The 21,948-nt window shown below is 35.5% G+C and overlaps 1 protein-coding gene across 9 annotated transcripts in view; it reads right to left on the bottom strand.

Moving 5' to 3' along the window:
- LOC140152983 (girdin-like) overlaps positions 1–21,948 on the bottom strand; it is a 94,026-nt gene that overhangs the window by 29,174 nt on the left and 42,904 nt on the right. For all 9 annotated transcript variants that reach the window (XM_072175547.1, XM_072175544.1, XM_072175546.1 and 6 more), the window contains exons 6-8: positions 17,038–17,286; positions 12,217–12,375; positions 7,315–7,600 (exon numbers count right to left, since the gene is read on the bottom strand). In XM_072175547.1, the coding sequence (XP_072031648.1) occupies positions 7,315–7,600; positions 12,217–12,375; positions 17,038–17,286 (694 nt within the window). The remainder of the gene's footprint in view (positions 1–7,314; positions 7,601–12,216; positions 12,376–17,037; positions 17,287–21,948) is intronic.

Genomic DNA, 21,948 nt, shown 5'->3' with positions numbered 1-21,948 from the left:
TAAATTATGAAATATTAACACAGTAAGTATTAGACATTGAAGGTGGTGAATACCTGTGCCAAGCCCAAAGCACAATCTTGCTTGTTGACACACAAGCCCATTTCACATGCACAGACTTTTATTTCAGAGTGTATTCACTTCCTTAACAAGTCTTGACTGTATTATTCATTCTGAATGTGTGCCATGGGAACATTCAAATAATGCAGGAGTAAAAAAAAAGATTAAAATGTCCTATTTTAAAGGTGCACTCAATGAGCTTTTCCATTTGAAATCCATACCCACTATGGAAGACATGACCTTAAGGTAGGAGCATCGGATAATAGACCCATGCAGGAAAATAGCCACTATTTCAAATCAGAATTATGTATCCATTTCAAATATATAACCAATTGAAGATAAGTCTTTACTCCACTGATTTTAATGTTTCATGAAAATTTAAACAATTCTTATGTTTTTCTTTATTTTTTTAAAATTTCCTAATTTTTTCTACTAATAATTATTTCTAGTCTAAAGAGAATGTGATATGGTCTCCATAGTTTGTGGGGTGGTTAATAAGCCTAATATCTAAATTCTCTCGCCAGATTTTTTGGATAAAGTGTTTATTTTTGAGAAAATCATTTTTTCTATTTTTAAATTAGGGAAATCTAGAAACACCCATAACTTAAAATAGAAACACTTTATTAAAAAAGCTGGCGAGAAAAGTTTCTAAATTTAATAACCTTTCATATGACACCTTGTTTGTTATAATTGGCCCTATGGTTAGCTCAGACAATAATTATGAAATTGGGTCATTCAGTGTTTCTAGATCAAATCAAGAAAATTTGAGCAAGTACTAACATTACCTTCAAATATCCCCTATATTACTGACCAATATATTGGAAAAAAGTCACTAATATTATTTGGTAACATTTTTGTAATAAAAAGATCCAAAAAGCAGTTCTATAAATGGGATAGAAAGGAGAAAAAATAATATTTAAACATAGTATCCATTTTCAAACTTTTACCAATTTTAGTGAACAAGGCTTAGTGTCAAAACCACTTTATGTGCAAAGTCAATGGGGCTTTCTAATGATAAAAAATGGCATAACTCAAAAACGCTTTGTTGGCAAAAATTAAAACTTGGCAGGCAAGTTTTTCTCACCCAACTACACATCCTGTATCATTTTAAACCAAATCTGTGCATGACACCGTAGCCGATGTTTCTACCTTAAATCTTCCACACAAGAGGTGTAGATTTCAAATGGATTCACTCATATAGGTAATCCCATTTGTAATTTACACTCCCTGTCTGGAAGATTAATGTCATGTCTTCCATAGGGGTGTATGGATTTCAACTGGAATAGCCCAATAAAATTTTCAACAGATGAGGTGGGCTGCATGTATGTGTCTGTGATACATTATTCACTTTTATTTAAGTTAACCACTTTACAAATAATAATCTGAATAAATTTTGCAGAATAAGAATTATCTAAATCGTTTGGTAATTTTATACTGTAAATAACAACCCTGAATAAATGTACACACAATTTCATGGCTAAAAGCAGTTTCAATATTTCTTCTGTTCAGTCAACTCCAAATGAATAAACCTGTACAAACATGTCTAGGTTTATATATCATCAAATAAGTAACATATTTTGCAGTTAAATTATAACCTCGTTGACACAGATCCTATAAATTTCTCATACACATACACCTATGGTAAATAACCAGTACCTAGACTACATTCATACCTTTACGAATATATCATTATGCAGGATAGAAACTGCCTCACAGTGTGCACAAAATGATACTGAACAAATAAACAACCATGTACCTCTAATAATAACCCTAGTGCCAGCGAGTCTCACTTTTGGTGTAACTATCTTCCATTTAAACCCCTAAATAGCTCATCGATGTTTATTTAAAGACATGTATTTTGAAGACATGAAGCGAGATATCATTACGTCAATCACAAGTCTCAATCCACATAATCAATTATTAAAGGGATGTGATTTCCTACATAATGCCCCTTCACTCAGTTGTTGAAAGTGCATAAGAATTAATGCATTTAAAAAACATACATGTACAACTAGGGATAAGGGGGTAATAATATGTAGCAGGATATATTCCAAACTTTGCCATGGATATAATAAGGGCTGACTGACTAATGTTATACATGTAGATGGATTACTCTTGGAGCCTCACATTAGGGGCCCCATCACAGATTGCCTGAACAAACTATTTTGCCCAACTGCTTCATGAATTGATTACAAACTGGATGAATTTTAAAGCATGAACATGATAATAGGTGAATTTGATCATGACAGCTGTTATTAATAGCATTATATTGTTTTCCTATCTATAGCCATTATAGTTATAAATGGGTTTTATTTATGTTTACTTGTTCCATAAACACCAAAATCTCAATTTCTGGTAGTTTCAATTTCTGGTAAGGTAAATTTCTGGATGGGTTTAAGGTCTCTTTTCATTTACCTACCCTCTGTTATCATATATTTTGCAAAGACACAAAATCAGCTGAGTAACTCTTCTTATTACAGAGACAGAGGTCTTCTAGTAGTTAATGCAGAGCCATGAAGCTCATTAAATAAGGATGCCCCCGTCCGACTTTGCCAGGCTATACATAGATCACACCTGGACAAATTGCAATGCACTTGATATCTGTTTACCATATTGCCAGGTAAATGATTCAATGGTGTCGGTCGGTGTCTATATATTTTCAGCTAATGCCTGCATGCTTGGTTACTTTGAATGGTTAATTACCATGGTATAATGAGTTAGCCATGGTGTGAAGATTGTCTGTGGGTATTAGTCATCCATGGGCAAGGTTACTGGGTGACCAAACATGTCTAACAATAATGGAATTGATATTTCTTTCTCCCCCCTCCATCCCTTTTTCCCACAATCTTTACCCAAAAGTGGTACATTTTAGTTTTACAGAAACCATAAACAAGAAATGTCTTTAAAAAAGACAACGCAGTGATTAAAGGAAACATGATGGATTTGCCTCGGTTCTGGAGCCACTGATTTAAAAGTAACAGGTTTTAAAGCCCATTCGGCGATTTGCTCATTTGGACGATCGTATCGTGAGTCATCAAAATTCAGATTTTGGTACCTTTGCATTGTCATAGATGTGCTAACATAGTAATTCAGCTGAAAGCTATGTATTTAAGACAAAATTTCTTTGTACTTTCGCTGGGATCACTGAAAGCACTTAACTTAAGAGAAGTATAGAATAAATAATCTTTGAATGAAACATGTCACATCTGAGACGAATAGTTATATTCGTCTCCGTTTAATGATTTTGTCACTGCAGGTTTGTCTTCAATGTTGTTAATTAATATTAATTGAAAGGTCAGCACAGCATTAACACTCAATGCCTAACAAAACTGAGATTTTGTATGAATTGAGTTAGATGCTGTAGGCCTATTTGACTTCACTTTAGTATATTCATATAAAGACAAGTAATTGAAATAACAGGTTGGTGGAATGTTTTGTAACAATGTGTGATACTTTAGGGCCCAAGCCGCCAAATTTCATTGAGATCAAGGCAAAAATATGGTGTAGGGGCATACTACAAATCATCAGAACTCTAGAACCAAGCATATTGAAGTATGGCGGTTGCCCGGTAGGGGTCACGCCCATTGTGGCATGTACACCATCCGCAATAAATAAAAACGCGTAAAACAGGTACTTTTTGTGGGCGCGTTTCGTGTTTAGGGTGTAATAAACATGAAAAATTGGGGGAAAAGGTAAAATTGCAATTGCTAATACGCGGAAATGAAATTTAGGGTATGAAATTTGATACAAGGAATCCCTGTTTAGGGTGTGAAACAGGTGCGTGTTACCTGTTTAGGGTGTCGTTTTTGCCAAGGGTTAAATCCTTGTTTAGGGTGCTTTCAAAAGTTGATTATCGCGGATGGTGTACAGGCGACAATAGGAGTGCCCCCCCCCCCCTAGCCTCCGGGAAATGAATTGTGAAAAATGCTTCCTTTGTTCTGCATGATCAGATTGTGACATATTTAATACGTAACTTCTGGAATTTCACAGACTTTGTATTGGGTTCAAAGGGTTGCTTTTAAATCAGTACTACACATAACTTAATTTCAATGGAATCACAAGAATGTGGTTTTAGTTTTCTTTAAAACAGCATTTTTGGAGTTATGATACTTTTTATCTGAGTAACAGGTTTGTAAAATATTTGAAACTATAATACTAACATAATACTAACAGTTCACATAGATGAACGCGCTTTATAAATCATGTGTGCACTGGTAATAGAAATAGGCGATGCACATACTAAGTACAGTAATAGATTTTTGTCAACTGAAAGCATAGACCCTGTAAAGGTCTATAATTATGCTGAAAGCAGCATACAGAGAACGTACATGTCAAGTCCACTGTGTGAGAGAACATGCACAACTTACAAGGCCATGCGAATGTTTACCTTGGTGATGCTACAAGAAGCAATTAGTGCACTTGAGCTTGGGTTCATAAAAAATCTTGATAACAAACTCGCAGTATGCACTGACGTGCTGACCTGGTCAAGTCATTTCGCATGGTAACCTTCTATATTAACCCCACTACTCCTTTAACCCCATCACAAAATGTTACGCCAGCCGTTATTCGCTGGTTTCCGATTACATCACAGTGATCACACGTTGGGTATAAAACGAGAAAATAAGTTTACTCCAAACCCGGCACCATGCCGATAACTCGCAATAAACAACCGGAGACAAAGACTTTTTCAATTCACGTGTCATCCATGCTGACCGTTTCACTTTATCTGAACGTTAACTTAATGTCCCGTTAAAGCAAAATATAGTCCCATGACAAACATTTCCTCATCATTCTTCATTATCTTCTTTGAATTGATTGTCAGCTTCAGTAGACCTATACAACAATTGTATACGACAATAAAACAATTTAACATTTCCCACAATTATTATTACTTGACATGCATAATTTATTGCACGTGTCTGCAACTCCATGTGCCTGTCCACGTGACTTTGACCATTTCACGTTCACTGACCTCTATAGCTCCATGTCCCTCCGCATTAAAACCATAACAAATAGTCCCATGACATAAATTCGTCATAAATACACGGTTATTTTCGAAATTCTACTGTCACTTTCATTGACAACAATGAATACAACAGTAAAATAAAAATGTCAGCGAAAATTTTACTTGACATGCATTATTTCTCAATCTAAAACAAATCTCTTTTCGATGACGTCATATCTCTATCCCTATACCTTTATCGTGAATTAAGTTATCCAACTTTAACTATGCCTTCTTGCGCCAAGTAAATTAGCGGGCTAAACTTTTCAACAAATACAATACACTAGGACATATTATTACACGTAATACAATATTTGCCATTTGCGACATGCCTGGACATTGTGCAGATTTACAAAAACAAATGTTTCAACAGTTTAAATATATACGCATTATATCATCAAACGCTAATCGCAACTTCATTTTACTGGAACTCTACTATCACTAAGCCTTATCAACGAACTTATGCATATGCAAATGAGCCCAATTCTATACAAAATTGACACCACGCATGCGTCTAGCTCAGTGAAGAGGCCAGAGAAAGTGTGTTTCTAAAAACAGTATATTAAAATGAATGTTTTTTCCAAATTATCGTACACAAACTCAATACATATACAACAACAATTTTACATAAGTCAATCTTGTTATACATAAAGCTACCAAACACAAAAACAATTTCCACAGTCACAATTATGTGTCAAATAATTATATTTTATCCCCAGCAAATTCCGTATTATATCCGCCTGCGGAAAAAAAATCACAGAATTTGAGTAGAAACGGAAAACACAGAAAATACAATTTGGCAAAATTAAGCCTTATTTCCCCCTAAAATATTGGCTATTTTGAACAAACATTCAGCAAAAGGCCCAAGCAAACCCCATCTTTTTTTTTCCTATATAGCATCATCCCCCCACTTTTCTCAGATTAATTCGTTTAGCAAATATATCGTGAAATTTGAATTTCGTTCTGGTATACCAGAATGAAATTACAACACATTGTCTATGGAGTAGTGTAATACACATAAATCATGCATAACTCGCAAACGCAAATTGGAATCAACTGAAATTTTGGGGAAAAGCTATTTTTGTGGATATCTACTGAAAAATGTTATAAAAAGAGGATGCTAGGATCACGAAATACTCCTTTAATTTGTTGGTCCAATTAATGTGTGAAAATATGACAAATCTCTGCCAACTAAAAAACTACAAACCAAGCACTGGTCAGTATTCATAAACAGGTACTGAGATAATATTATCACCCGGAATGTGTGACATTCTAGGAGAGTCTAGACTCTATAGAGCCCCTTGCATAAAGCTATGGTAAATCTGCCATATTGGTTTCTCGGACATGGGGGCCAATATAGTGAACCTTCAGTATGGTTTGTTTTTTTGCAAAGACTAAAATTGAACAATAGTCTGCATCTATCACACAACCCATTAAATGCATATCACAAACATGTGTGCAATTAAAATAAAAATTTGCCGGGCATGTGGTGAAATATTCTGGCGGTACACACACTCTTTTCTTCTCCATGAGCAACATGCAAACATGGTGGTGTCCAGATTCTGCTAGTTTAACCTCTCTGGGTGGTACATGTAATTATCAAAACTTCATAACATATGGAGCACGGAAAGATTAAGTTTGTCAAAATATAATTAACAGTGCTTGGGTTGTTGTAGTTTTTGTCAGACAATTGTCATATTTCCATACAAATTAGCTGATAAATGGACAGTGATACTAAATCTAATTGCATTTAAAGGGGTAGGAATATTGAGTGAGAGCAAGCAAGACCATGAAGGATCAACTCCATGAGAGAGGGACAGAGAGGGAGCAAGACCATGCATCAAGTCCATGAAGACTGATTAACAGACCGCAAGAGGGAGAGAGAATATTTTGTACTATTGTGGGGAAGGGAGGTAGATCGATAGACACATGAGGAGAGAGTATGAATTCAACAGAGAGATCTGATTGTTCACCTAGCCTTGCCCATGACTTATAACTAATTCTAATCTGTGGAGATTATTTAGAAATGAAGGTGATCTAAAGATAAGAATAATAAAATATCTAGTTGATCTTAAGTTCTATTTTAGTATTGGACTTCAGTTACTTTTTTTAAATATCAGCCTAGATGTGAGGTCCCAAAACAGGAGTTACATGTAAAATGGGTCTGTTTTTCAGGGGTTAATTTCTTTTCTTGTTTTTTTTTTAATGAATAAGCCACATTAATTGATTTGACACATAAAACAAACACTACTTACATGGAGATGTAAGTGTTTTTGCAATCTCCAGTTCAGCACCAAGAGACACCGACTCATTTAGGCTACGCTTGTGATCCAACTGAAGTATGGCCACTTCTTCCACAAGCTCTTGTATCCTCTTTCTGTCAGCATCCTTGTCTTCTTGCATGGTCTCTAGCTGAGCTTTGATGCGTAAGAGTTCAGACTCTGCGTCACGCCCCTTCTCCACTTTGTGATGGGCTGTATCAAGTTGTTCTTCGAGCATTGATTTGGTTTCATGTAAGAGTTGGTTGTCTTCTCGTAATTCCTGTTCATAGATGACAAACAATTTAAGATTACATTAATTGTGTGAAACAAAGTGGGTGCACGTACAAAAGTTTCATAACAAAAAATTGTTTAATTGAAGAAAAGTCAAGAAACACATCGCAGCAATATCTTATATGCAGATATGTAAAATCAGTTTTGCATAGCATTACATTTTTTTTGTATGCAATCAGCCCGTTTTGGACACTTTTATTTAGACATCAGAATGAAGCAGCCAAAGCAAAAGACAGCCAAAAATGGAAAGTTCTAACCAAAAATTCCACTTAGCACATGTTTTCCCCCAAATGTTTCTGAAACAATCCTATTTATTGTTCTTTTTTACCTAAACTATTTTTTATTAAATATTAACACCAGCTCTTGTGTAACAGCTGTGACTTAAAAGTTAAATCAAGCGTGCATTACCGCAAATAATCATGAAACATTTTTTTGCATCACTTATTAAGCGCTTTTGTTGTGGTCCAATAATAATAATTGAATATAAATTTTAGATCAATATAAATACTGATCAAATAAATTACTGATTCCAAGTTAAAAATTTACAATAAATTATATTATAGGTGTGCAAATCTTTTCTTTTTCATATCTAATGTCTTTGTATTTATAATGTATGCTACATAAAGAAAGCTTACCACTGATTGCTTGGGGCATTTTACTATATTTTACTACATTTAAAGGGTTTTAATTTAGTGTAAAAAAGCAATTAAGAACTTCCTTAGTTTAAGTCCCACTGTTACCTTGTTTTAAATGAAGTGTTCAATTTCCAAACAGAAACTGAAACTGCCAAGTAAGATTGTTGGTTGTGCAGGACAACGCTTTCAATGTTATACACACAGAACTGAACTTATGTAATTAATGCTCTGGATTCATTCTGAGGTACAGTGTTTTGAAGTTTAAAACAGACATTCAGGTGGTGCTTTTCACCTGCACACTTTTAGCCTAGTTGTACCATCTTTTGTCTGCATCAACTATATTGTGTATTTGATAGTTTAAGGATACTGAAGTTGTGCAAGTGTGTTTACTTTTCGACTAGATAAGTTATAAATGAAGGAAACATCATCCCCTTCTGTCTGACAGCTGACAAAGCATAGCAAATATAAACAGTCTAACTTTCCAAAAATGAGCTCATATTCCTTACCATTCAGGCTTGCAAACTGTTCCAAGCCTTTATTTTGACATTCATAACCACAAAGATTAATTAATCATCATATAAACCCACAAGAGGTAGTGAACCATGTATGTGGTAGATGAGCATCTCATCCTGGTTTTAAGCAGAGAAAGTAATGGACATTGTGCTAAATGTGTTGCAATTACTGGCCTATTCAAAGAGTTTAGACTCAAAGAGAACCAACTCTACCATGTTTGCTTGTCGCTTACGGAGGGCAAAATAGTGTACCTCCGAATTTGTTTGTCATGCACCTAGAAAACTTTGATTTAAGTGTGTGCTTGTTTGCAGTGTGTGAGTAATATATTGTGACAATAACTTAGACCTATATATATGTGCACCCCCGGGTGTGCACCAACCTTTGTAACACTCAAGTGTGAAGGTGCAAATTATCGTTCAATATCGGCTTTCTGCCTAGAAATGCTAGAAGTACACTACTTTGGTCTCCAGTGTGACAAACCAATATGGCTGATTTACAATTGTGTTACACATCAGGTAATTCTGAGTCCATTCTCTTTGGGAGTGACCTCTTTGTATAGGCCTATTATAAAGTAATATTTATTGAATATAAATAAAATAAAGTAACTTTCCGAACTATGGTCCTCAAGACCAAATTCAAGGCTACAGTATTTAGCTAACTGCATTAACATTAACTATTAACTATACTAGTACCAGTACTTCATAGTCACACTGTAGAGACTTAATAGCTAACTGATGTTGGCATTTGAATGATGTGCAGACATTATGCACATTCATGTTATATTTGCTTAGAGTTCTATTGAGCACACACACCCTAGTGACATAGGCAACTAACGTGAGGTAAATTATACTGCTACCATACCAGGTAGTGGGCTATTTCAGATTCAGTAAAATGCAATAAGCATATTATCGTAATGCCAATTCATTCCCTAGCTAATTCTCATCTCATCATGACAAATTGACTTGTTTCACTCATTACCCAAAACAGTTCTTAATACTATATAATTTGTAACAGTGTCTTCTGCTTTTGTGCCCCCAATCTATGTAATTATCTCCTTTTAGATTTATGTTGCTTATATTATACATTTATTTTAAGAAGAAATATTTGTTCTCATCACAGTTTGTATTTTATAGTAGTTTTTGATGTAGCATTTGAGCATATAAATGTAGAAGTAGAGGAGTGTTCATTAGCTGCCCAGACCGTGTCTTGAATTATACTGTTATCTCACTGTCAGATGAGTCATGTAGTACATTTCTTTTTACACAGTAATAGATTTGTGTGTTGGCAAGTGCAACAGGTATGTAATGGCGATTTCAGTACAGCAGTCAACATGCAGCATAATACCCATGATTGAAATACAGGGTTATCAAGCAGTTACTTCATTTAAATACACTAGCAACCATCACTACACTGCAGGTATCAAGTGTTGTCTCTTTTGTTTAGATGGGTTCAAATTGGCAACACAATTTCAAAATAATATTTTTTTAAAGTATTAAAAAAAAATGTACTTAAAACTTGGTGTTTCATCACCCCATTTATGGGTGGGATAACCCCATCTACTGCCTCGTCAAATGATTCCATTTGATGTGCCTGAGTAGCTTTCAGTTTTATACCTCAAACTACATGGTACTAGTATCAAACCTGTACATTATCTCAACTAGTATTTTCTGTCTATGAACAGGTGAGTGATTGAGCACTGTATTTAATATTGCTTGAATGAATTGACATACTGGTACATTAATGGCAATTAATCAAAGTGTGAACATGACATTCTCTATAATGTCTTCATGATTCAGCGTGTTTCTACTGAGCAGACGGTTGCGGGTTAATTCGAGTTAATTCGGGGTGATGTGAGGAATAGGCGGTAACAGCCCCAGTAGAAACAGATCGGGTGAAGGTTAATGCGCGTAATGCGAGTGAATCCGCCAACCACCTATAGAGGTGGTTAATAGTGGTTAATACGCTGTAACGCTCGCAGTAGAAACAGTACGGGTGATTTATTTTGCGGTTGACACCGAAGTTAGCCTATTATAATACAGTGTGAGAATTCAAAATCTGACCTTGAAAGGTCACAAAAACTATTTGCTGGACTTCCGCCTTCCCCACTAAATATGTGGGTAGTGAATTGTTACCCTGCATTAACAGCGCAGTAGAAACGACCCAGTGAATGCGAGAGGATTGAAATGCGGGTGAAGGTGAATTCGCAGTAATGCGAGGTGCTCAGTATAAACACGCTGATTGACTATTCCTTCACACAGCCTTTCATTTCCATCAGCCATCTTCATTTTCTGTGTGGTTGAACACACCTCCCTTAGTATGGAACGATACAGACAGTTGCAAGAGCAGTAAATACGGCTTAAGTAATTCACCGGTATAAGCCTCTTGGGGTTTGAGGGAAGCTTATCTACCGACTTATCATTAACACCTCATGCTTTGATGCATCAGCAATAGGCAGCTACCTGTGCCACTTGCCTCAATCAAAAAGAGCATTGTACATGCATATCTTTATTCTTCAAAACAGTAAGAGCAGCTTTCAAAGGGAACTTTGGTGTATATATCATCAAAGTGGCATCAATATGATGCATAAAAATAGTCTGACCCATTTCACAGGCAACACACCTGCAAATCTGTATTTAAGTTACCATAAAATTTCTTCTACAAATCAATGCAGTTATACATCGAGAGGATAGTGCCAGAAAGACCTATCTGCAATAGCTGCCCTACAGAAGTTTGACAATTTCTGCATTCTATATTGTACACATATCTTAAAATGACACCTAGCAGCTATTGCATTCTTGCCCTAACCTCTCGATTTAACCTGAAATGCATATATCTGAGATATTGTAACATTCTCTCATCAGTGATTGAACAGATAATGTGCAAATACACCAAGTAGACAATTGAGACATGCATCGTCATCATTGTCGTCAGCGTGACTAGCAGCCTGGCTACATCGATGTGATGTGTAAATACACATCGGCCAAATGTTACGGCAAGGAAAACAAGAACTTATCTAATTCCAAACCTACATTTACAGGCTCTTTTGACAGATTTCTTAGAAACATTGACAAATTCATATTATAAATAAAATTTACTTGTTGGGTTTTTTGAAAATCAACATGCTTTCAAATTTGGATATCAAATAAAAAGGTACCAGCAGGCTCCAGAAGACAAATGACACCATTACAGTATGCATAATTGCATAGAGCTAATCATTAGGAATACATAGTGGTACTTAATACAGCCCCCTGCCACACCTCTGAGTTCTGACAAAATATGCATAAGAGCTCATTAATAAAAAAAAAAAATTACTAACTATTTTCTTTACATAAATGTACTTCATTTTTTTATGAAGCGTGAATTAATCTACTTTCTGGTAAAATCTGCATATGCTAATTAATATTCATTAACATCCATATCTACTTGCCTTTTTAATATACAATTATAATCCACTCACCTCAGTTCTCCTCTTCAAGTAGTCCAATTCATTAAGTCTCTCCCTATATCTGGTAATTTCAATTTCATATTTCTCCACTTTACTCGCTTTCTCCTTCCAAACATCCAGTTCATCCCGATATGCACGAACTGAGCGAGCATCTTGAGTAAGTTCCAAGTTCTGTAGAGTAAAGGAAGAAAATATTAAGAAACTTGATTAAAATAAAAGAAACATATACTACATCCTGTCTAAAGTTAGTAAACATGTTACAAAAATTGGCAGCCATTTTTATATTTTCCATTATATGGATATATATAGATGATGTGGTGATTGGATCGGGTCGTAATATATCAGTATCTAAACATAGAAAGCTGAATCAAATGAATCACACTGAATCAAATGTTATTTTATACAATACTTATGTGATATTCATAATGCACACACATTTATAGCTTGTGCAATTGTAAATGGACCTATAATAAACTTGATATCATAATTCATATGAATGGCAAAAATAAAGACACTGCAGCTTGAAACGCAAGCGAGTACAAGATGTTAACAATATTCATCATAGTCTCAACAGTACAGAAAATACAGGTCAAATCTATATGCAGCTGCATACATGTACTTCAATTTGCCTCTGAATGGACAAATAGTACATAGCACTGATTTTCTATTCATTTCTTTAAACTGTTTAAAACACTTGAATTATGACTAGCCTTTAAATTATCCTACTATACGTATGCTTATTAGCACAACTTGATTTGATGAATATGAATATTATTAACAGCAGCGTAAACCAGCAGGGGAGACCCCTGACTGAAACCCTCATCCCCCCATATGTGTTGACCATTTGTCCATTGTTATTTTGGCCCCCCGGGTGGCAGATTTCCCCCCTGGCCACCCCTTCGATTGTGAAAACTCTGGTCACGCCATTGAATATTGAACAAAAAGTGCGCTTGATCTTTTAACCGGACGTACTCTTGATAAATGGAAACATTTTGCCAACAAACTCCTAACACATTCATGCACAACATGGCCTTCATTTACTATGTTCCTGTCAAAACTAGCCAACAGTTGTCTTACACATCATTTGACACAGGAACATTTCACCCCAGTGAACCCCAGCTCTATAAATAACCCAGCTAATATGTATCTATTCTTCCTCAGCCCCAAGGAAAGAACTGCAATCTTTATAATGCTCATCAAAGGTACCCTGCAGGTCCTACTTTTACTATCTTCTTGGCACGACTCATTTACGCAGCTCAAACGATGAATGGGCATTTTCCTATCACAAAGGGAAAGAGCTTCTTGCAGATTTTTTCAAGAGGAAAAATTGATCTTGCATCTAATTGAGAAGGTTATGCTCTCATGGTCGCTACTAATGCTATGGGCAATTTAGTATACCCTGACGGAAAGTAGCAATTTCCTGTTTACTACTTGGGGACTTGTGCCACTATGGATTGGGCTAAGTTGGTTATTGATACTATGGATATGATTGGTGTGTGAGCTGTGGTTGCACGCTGCATCAAATACATGCCAAGAAGCAACTCCTTATTGGCAGAGTTCTTTCCTTCTGGCTGGGTACAAAATATTACCATCAGCAATCATAGATGTAACCAGTTGTTTACATTTTACATGACCGTGTTTGCCAATTTTCTAACAAATATTGTTAATTCTTTTTAAAAAAAAAATCATATTTCTATAGTTTAGGATGTTTACTTGTGTGTTACAAACTTTAATTTTTATCATGAACTATTAATATTAAGGGCTTGATTATATTATATATGCTATTTAACCAGTACCTTACTGTAAAAGTAGAAATATTTGCTTTACATTTATTTTCATCTTTATAACATTCCAAGCAGCTACCACAAAAATAACAAAGTGCAAATATATTACTTTTCTCTGTAGTTCAAAAAATGTACAGAAGCTTAGATTTGAGAATTTAAAAACAATTGAAACACTACGACAACAGTTCAACTGAAAATTACACATGCAAAAATATCCACTTTAACAGTACATGATGTAGAGCAATTAAACAAGAGTTTGGCAATTGTTTTTAGTTACTTTAAGATCATCTCATAACTGTCTGCTTACGTGCCGTCTGACTTGTTAGTATTATGTATATTTTAATGCAGAAACTAGCTGGCAAGACTGATGTGTAGGGTCAAGTAAAATGTCATTGCACACATAATACTAGTGCTTCAGGTTTTCAATTCCTCACTTTGTATCGTTTAAAGTCTGCAAAAATATTGTCAGAGATATTTACTCACCAAATATATGACTGTATTATGTATATATTATTTATGAACACATGAATGAATGTGCTTTTGTCCCAGGCTTACGTTTATGGCATATGGCAATGTATGGGTGTGGTTTACTTATTATCATAATATACAATAACAAACCTTACACATATCCTATGTTAATCATTAGGAAAAGTATATATGCTGAAACCAATGAAGCATGATCAACTTGTTTTTGTTTTGTTTAAATTTCTTTTTAGAAATCTCAAATCACAAGTGAGAAGCTGCAAAACATAATGCATTCATCAACACTGGGGAAATGTTGAACCTGAATTATACCTGTCAATGTACAAAATCTGAGATGTAATTAAAAATCTGCATTGGTTCAGGCAAAATACAATGCAATCATACAGGTTTTGAATTGGTCAAATATTATTTTTCAATTGAAAATTTCTAACCAACCTGCCTCTAGAGTCTTTCAAAACCAGTTTCTAATCTGAGACTTTAAGTTTCAAAGTACAAAATTGAGTTGACATTTATGTTTGCACCATAATTATTAATATAGGCCTATAATAATTGTCCTACTGGGAAACAGTGGTATGTTCCAAATACCCGACTTCAGAATAAAGGCCTACACAGTGTTCATTCCCAGGACCTAGGAGCTTATTGAAATCATTACAGGCCCCTGGAGACACAACTTCATATCAAACAGGGCACATTATAACATTCAACATTGACTGCATACGTGACTTGTAACATTATTTGTAAAGCAGACACGAATACCAGGACATGCTACACATTGTTACTCACATGGTATTACCCTGCATACTATTCTAAACATTGTGAAAGGACTCGCACAGACATTGCATGACATACAATGTACCATGTCTACTATATATGAATCCATCGACCTACATGTAGTTATATCATTTTCAGTATTGTTTTATTTCAAACAAAAATGGAAGTTCACTTGCAACAACAGCCCAGTTGTGTTATCATATTATGTCGGTGACTTATGCCCTACACAAACTCAGGAAGTTGAAATAGTAATATGATGATTTGATTCGTAATTTTGATCTAATCATAGTGATATGACTAATTCATCTCTTGATGTTAACCTACATGGCTCAGCATTACATCAATTGCAGTTAACAAGGCACCAAAAATTCAGGTCTAGTCAAGTCATTTGGCCTCATTTTTGACATCACAACCAAACTCGAGGTTCAACAAAGCTCCATACACACAAAATACCGTAGAATTACATCTATAAGCATATCCCGTTAGCATATATAATGCCTCTAAATGAGGGGTTTTTTACGAAAGGAGGCGAAAGGCAGACACCCTCCACAAAAACATTATCTGTCAGAGATTGAGCAACTATATTACTGATACTGGCAGCTGTACAAACAAGTATTATTGTACGACCAACCTATTATAATGTTTTTGTGAGGAGTATTTGCCTTTCGTCTCTTTCGTCAAAAAAACAAGCTAGTTTAGGGGCATAAGCTTGTAAGTTGTAGATGGAATTCTAGTAGTCCAATAGGTCCAATCCTTTGTAATGTGTACTAGGATACAATATCAGATCAGTGAGTGCATCTTCAGGTTAATAGGGAAAGAGTCAGGTCTTTCATCTTTTCATAACAGCTAGAAAATTACCCTTAGTATATTCAGTTAAGGTTATATTTAGGGGGAGAACTATAATCTAAGACCAAATTAAAGACTAGTTTGCATCTGACGTCAGGGCAAAGGCGCAGCGTGATTGGTTGATGACCTGTGCAGTATGGCATTTTCGGTCTGGTTGACAGGACGTCAGAAGCAAACTAATCTTTTTAATTCGGTCTTGAATTATAGACTAGTTTTATTTTATTCCCACAAGCAATACCCTTTTTAGAGTTTTTAATTTTTTAATTCAGTAGACATGAGTCCACCTCATTAATGCATCATGACTGATGGCATGGGATGTGCTGCAATTATTATCCTCACATTTGATCTTTATTTACCTCACACAACAGATGTTACAGTAATTTGTATAAAATAGATGATGTATTTACCATAAACATTTATGCTGTGTTATTCATTAGTCATGATGCTTGTTGCGCATCTCATACAATCCAATAAATCTGAAGGGTTTACATTAGTGCAAGATGGCTCCCATCTGCTATAGCTGCCAGGTCTCACATTTTTAAATGTATAGAATATTGAATGCAGAAATTGTCAAATATCTACAAGGCAGCAATTGCTGTTAAGGCCTTCTTACACCTACCTCTGGAAATCTGAATGCCAATTCATGTATGATTACATATAAATAGATTTGTATTCCTGCTTACAAGTAAGGTACCTCATGATATATCTTATACATTCCTTGACATATTTAGAAATCAATCTGATATCAATGAAACATCAATCAAATTTTAGTTAATATTGTTATTTATTAATCATCCCATCTATGATTAGAAGCAAATCCAAATTAACATAGTTACACCACAGAGTAACACATATTACTCAGCTGATGTGGTTACCATAGTAACATTACCATAGCAACCAAACACCTCTTTTCACAATCATCATTATCATCATTCTCTCATCGTCTTACCTCATGTCTCAATTTCTGCATAGTCGCATTGCACTTTTCAATTTCATCTTTATATTCCAGCACCAGTTCTGTCTTCTCTTCTAGTTCTTGCCTTGTTCTCCTCAGTTTGGCTTTGGTTTCGGCCAGCTCTACGGTGATGTGCCGCCTGCTGTCACCAATGGGGCTGGTTGGGGAAGGGGTGGCAGGGACACGGCGGCCCTCAAGCTGGGCCTGGTAGAACTCTTTTTCTTGACAAATTTCTGTGATTGCCTGTACATGAAAGCACAAAATAATGAAAATGTTAATTATTATTTATTATTTTACTTTTCATTTTTGTACATTCTAATAATGCACATAATGTATAAATAAAAGATAACACATACTATATATAAACAAAGGGATTTTCCTTCTTCATAAATAGTCAAAAAACCCACATTTTCACAAATAAACAATTGTTCTGTAAGAATTATCTTTCACAAATTTGGTTGAAATATCATCTGTTTACACAGTGAACAGCAGATGATGTATGTTTGATTTGAACACCAGAATGATGTATTATTTTGATTCTGAAGAGATTTAAAAATAAATAAATGAAGTGGCTAATTATTTTCACAAGCCATAACTAAGTGAATAATTCTCGCTTCATTTCTTTCCCATTGTAAAGCAAAAGATGTGACCTTTCCATAAATAGATTGTGATATGAATTAATCATTGCTTCAATTCCATATAATTTGCATAAAATAAATGTTAATTTTTAACAGATTTCATACCACAAGAGTAAAAACAGGAAACATATAAACCTGCATAATATTGATGAAAATATGAATAATTTATAGCATCAATAAAATCTGGTTTTGATACAAAATCCAATCAAGCCTCACATGATAAATATGGATGAGTCACTTGAGTGGCGTAACATTGATAACTTTGTCAGGTTTTATTTCACCTTTAACTTCCTGAAAGGGTCAATTCCATCTTAATAAAAGTCACATGTAAAACAATATCATTGAAGTAGGATGCAGTTTGACTACCTGATATCCTAAGACCATAAGCACAACAGAAAGTGGGTGATGGACGGTAGTAAATACTATTATTAGATTTTCATTGCTGTGTTCCACAATACTGAGACAAATAAAGACCTATCATTGACAATCGCTTACACAAATACTACATATCATAAGATTAAACTTCATATTTGTCGCATCAAAACACACTAATGCCCAATTCATATTAGTAGTCGCAGCATGCGATTTAAAAATCATGATTTAGAAATTGCCAGGAAATCAAATGCCGAAACCATTTTGCCAATCGCTACCAGCATCCTATCATGGCTAGCGATGTAACAACAAAGTTGCCTTCAAGTCAACTGGTTGATATTTGATGTCAGGTCATACTAGTAACTTATCGATCAGATATCAGCAATCGCTTTTCCAATAAATGACGAAAGTTACATCACCAAAAAAACCTATGTTCCTTGCAATTGCTTTGATATGACTTTCAAACTAAGAACATGCTGTATGCAAAAGAAACAACACCACAAAATTGGTTGAGTAAAGCATAGGGCCCTAGGGACCGTACACTTGTTAGGGGGGTCTGATGCAAAAAGGGGGGCCATGAAAAAATTTGACCCTCCTAAGGGTGGGCCCTGAAAAATATGACCACAAATTTTCCTGGGAAAATTGAGTTTATATGCTTTTCTATGGGGTTGACCCATAATTTTCATGTCAAAAAGGGGAGCCCTGAAATTTTTGAGATCTCAAAAGGGGGGGGGCCCCGAAAATTTTTCGTGATAAAATTTCCCCCCCTTTAACAAGTGTTTGTGAACGGCCCCATATACCTACAAATGTATTGCGATACATGAGTCTGTCTACCAGTTCAGTGACAACATTAGAGCAAATGGATCTTATAAAATATTTTGGGAAATAAGAGACGAGGATATATATGCACTGGGATTAAAATATCATATTCAAGTCTGCTTCCAGCGATTAAAATTCCTGATGGAGACAAGCAACATCTTAGTCAAACAGGTTTCTGATATACCTGGGCAATGCACTTGGGTTAAGCCTCAAGGCAACATGAACTTGCAATGAACTGATGTGTTAGCGAGAGAGAGAGGGAGAGAGAAAGCTAGATGCATGACTAATAAGATTAGATGCAAACATTGCCCCCGTAAGATGTTCTTATGTTATTAGCTATAAAAAGCCATTTTCTCATGTGCCGAGAAGCGTAACAAGGAAACAACGGCATTAACTGTCAATCTTGCACATTAAAATATAAATGAGTGGATCATGTTTTAAGCGAGGTAATAAATGAATTAAATGGACCACTATTATTGCATTGCATCTATAGATATATGTTTATGCCAGAAATGAAAAAAAAAATCCATATTAACTTGGTATACCATGTTTTATAATACTTCAGTATGCACAACATGCAGTACTTTGTCTCTAGCTGCATTTCTTATTGCAGAATATCCACAGGTATAGTGACAGGTAGAAGATGAACGTGCTCTAATGAGGCCCTAGACTTGATGCAACTCTTGAATGGATGCTAATAGCATGTCAGGTTGGATGTCATATGCTATTCACCACTATACACAATCAAATCACTCCGACTAAAAAACAAAACCTTTTGTGTACCTACAATATAGATCTTACTTATTGATTGAACAAAAAAGCAGCTTGTTTCATGTGCACTTTTGTCTGTAATCTTAAGGAAGTTAAGATGAAAAACAACATCTAATGCAATTTGGGTCTAGTCAGCTCTAAGCTATACGTCCCTTGGTGTTTCAAGTGCATCACAGACCTCACCAAGGTAGGTGGGACTAACCCTCAAGACATCCTCATCAAGACGACAGCAAAAACACCTTCAGATGTCGCAGTATTGAGTTACATTCTCCAAATTCCGGTCACGGGCGCAAAACTTATACTGGCGAAAATGTGCTTAGAGGCTAAGAGACTAGTTGGCAGGCAGGCAAGGCAGCAGGAGTGAATGAGGCGAGGGATTACTAATCAATTCACCATATTTTGGATACATCTCCTCAGATGACGGGATGCATGCCGAGATGGATGAGATGATGGGCAAATGGGATGTTGTCATGGCAACAGGATGTTGTTTACCACCCAGAATACAGACACTTGATATTGCTTTAATGTGAATGCACAGAATATGCAGAGATTATATGTTTAAATGAAAGTGTGTTTTGTTTGCTTGTTAAAAATGTTTGTGCATGTATGGGTGTAGGGGTGAGTTGGGGTGTTTTTGCATGGGTAAAACACACAAAGCACACACTCTTGTTTCTATTCCAACATCAGCAAAAAGTAACAGAAATCTGACAATAGCTTTGAAAACAATTTGAAGTGAAATAATTTTTATAAAGAAGTTATTAGATGTGAAAATCAGTGCAATGGGCAAATGCGACACATGTATCTAGCATAAGCTTACCGCCTTAGTAATGAGCCTAGACATAAACCACAGACACCTCTGAAACCTAATACAATGGCCATGCATGCCAGACACTATTTAATTATATAGAAATACTTGACATATTAGTGCACTTTCTCTCATCATAAGTCCTTTCCACATGCCTATAAGTTTGTGTTTAGAAATAGAATTAGATTTGAGCCTAGATTATATATTAGTTGAAATCTTTTGCACTTTACAGCCAAAAAAAGTAACGTTTATTTTGTTTTCAACCAGAGTCCGAACTGGTAAATCTGAATCTAACAAGGCAGATTCCAAAAGTGAGGTACCAATAAAACTTAATGTAGGGCATAATCACAGTGCATTTTACTCCAAAATGCACCTGAATTGCTATGCATTTTTCAAAGTAAGATGTAAAATTATCATACATCCAATACTAAAATAACATGTGAGAAATGAGAAGACTTGACCCCCACCATGTTTGCATGTCACTTTATACGAATGGCAAGATAGAGTACTTCAAATTTGTTTTCCTACAGGCATGATTTTAACACTTCCAAATATCGCCTTCTGTCTGTGTGATGTATTTGTGCCCATCATGCAATAAGTGCTCCAAGCACAAATCCAAGCACTGCTCATATAAATCTTCACTTGATTTTGGCTATACCAGAGGTACTGTATTTTGGCCCCCGTACGTCTACATAACAATCCTAAAGGGTGGAATTCACATAGCCTTACATGTGAGGCCTCCTCCCGAGCAGGTTACTTGTACATGTATACTATCATGTGTCGCCATCCTCGAGCAGGCCTCACATTCCCAACTAAAACACTGACCTACTTCATGTGAAAATACAAACCCTAATCACTAACCTTCCTTGAAATCTTCTTGAAAAGGGGGCCTTTTTTTTTATTTACCACTGTTTTGGATAAAATATTTTGTTTGTTTGCGTATAAAAGATGGCGTAAAGAAGACATTGTAGTTTAATATAGCCCTATCATTGAAATGCCAACCTTAAACAGTAATTGGCAAGTCAATTTGAAAGGAGCAGAGCCTGAAATTGGGACCCTAAACGTGATCTCCGCATTCTGTGTATGTTTGGTGAAATGCTGAAATCCCTATCCTTTCGCTTGAATTTCTGCTCAAGGATGACAGAACATTGGGTTTGAGCAGAGGAGATATCTTACCCTTCCCAGAATCCTTTGCCATATGATACATCACCTTATTTCATCAAATGACACTTCAATTACTTGGTACAGGCTCCATTAGTTTTCATGTTGCAAATAGACTGGCTAACATTGGGTCAATATAGTCACAAAATAAATATAATTTAGAAGATCTGGATGTGCTCTGTTCATTGAGGGAACTTTTCTCATTATAGACCCATGTTGTACTGGAGAGCGAATCAGTACAGGCAATCAAAATGGGAGAAATGCATTATGGGAAATGTAAGATATCTTCTCTGAGATTTCAGTTGTGTCCCCTTCAGCCTTCTCATTTGAACCATTTGT

Source organism: Amphiura filiformis, chromosome 5 (genome assembly GCF_039555335.1).
Source record: "Amphiura filiformis chromosome 5, Afil_fr2py, whole genome shotgun sequence".
Lineage (NCBI taxonomy): Eukaryota > Metazoa > Echinodermata > Ophiuroidea > Amphilepidida > Amphiuridae > Amphiura > Amphiura filiformis.
This window is presented reverse-complemented; position numbering and strand designations above follow the sequence as displayed.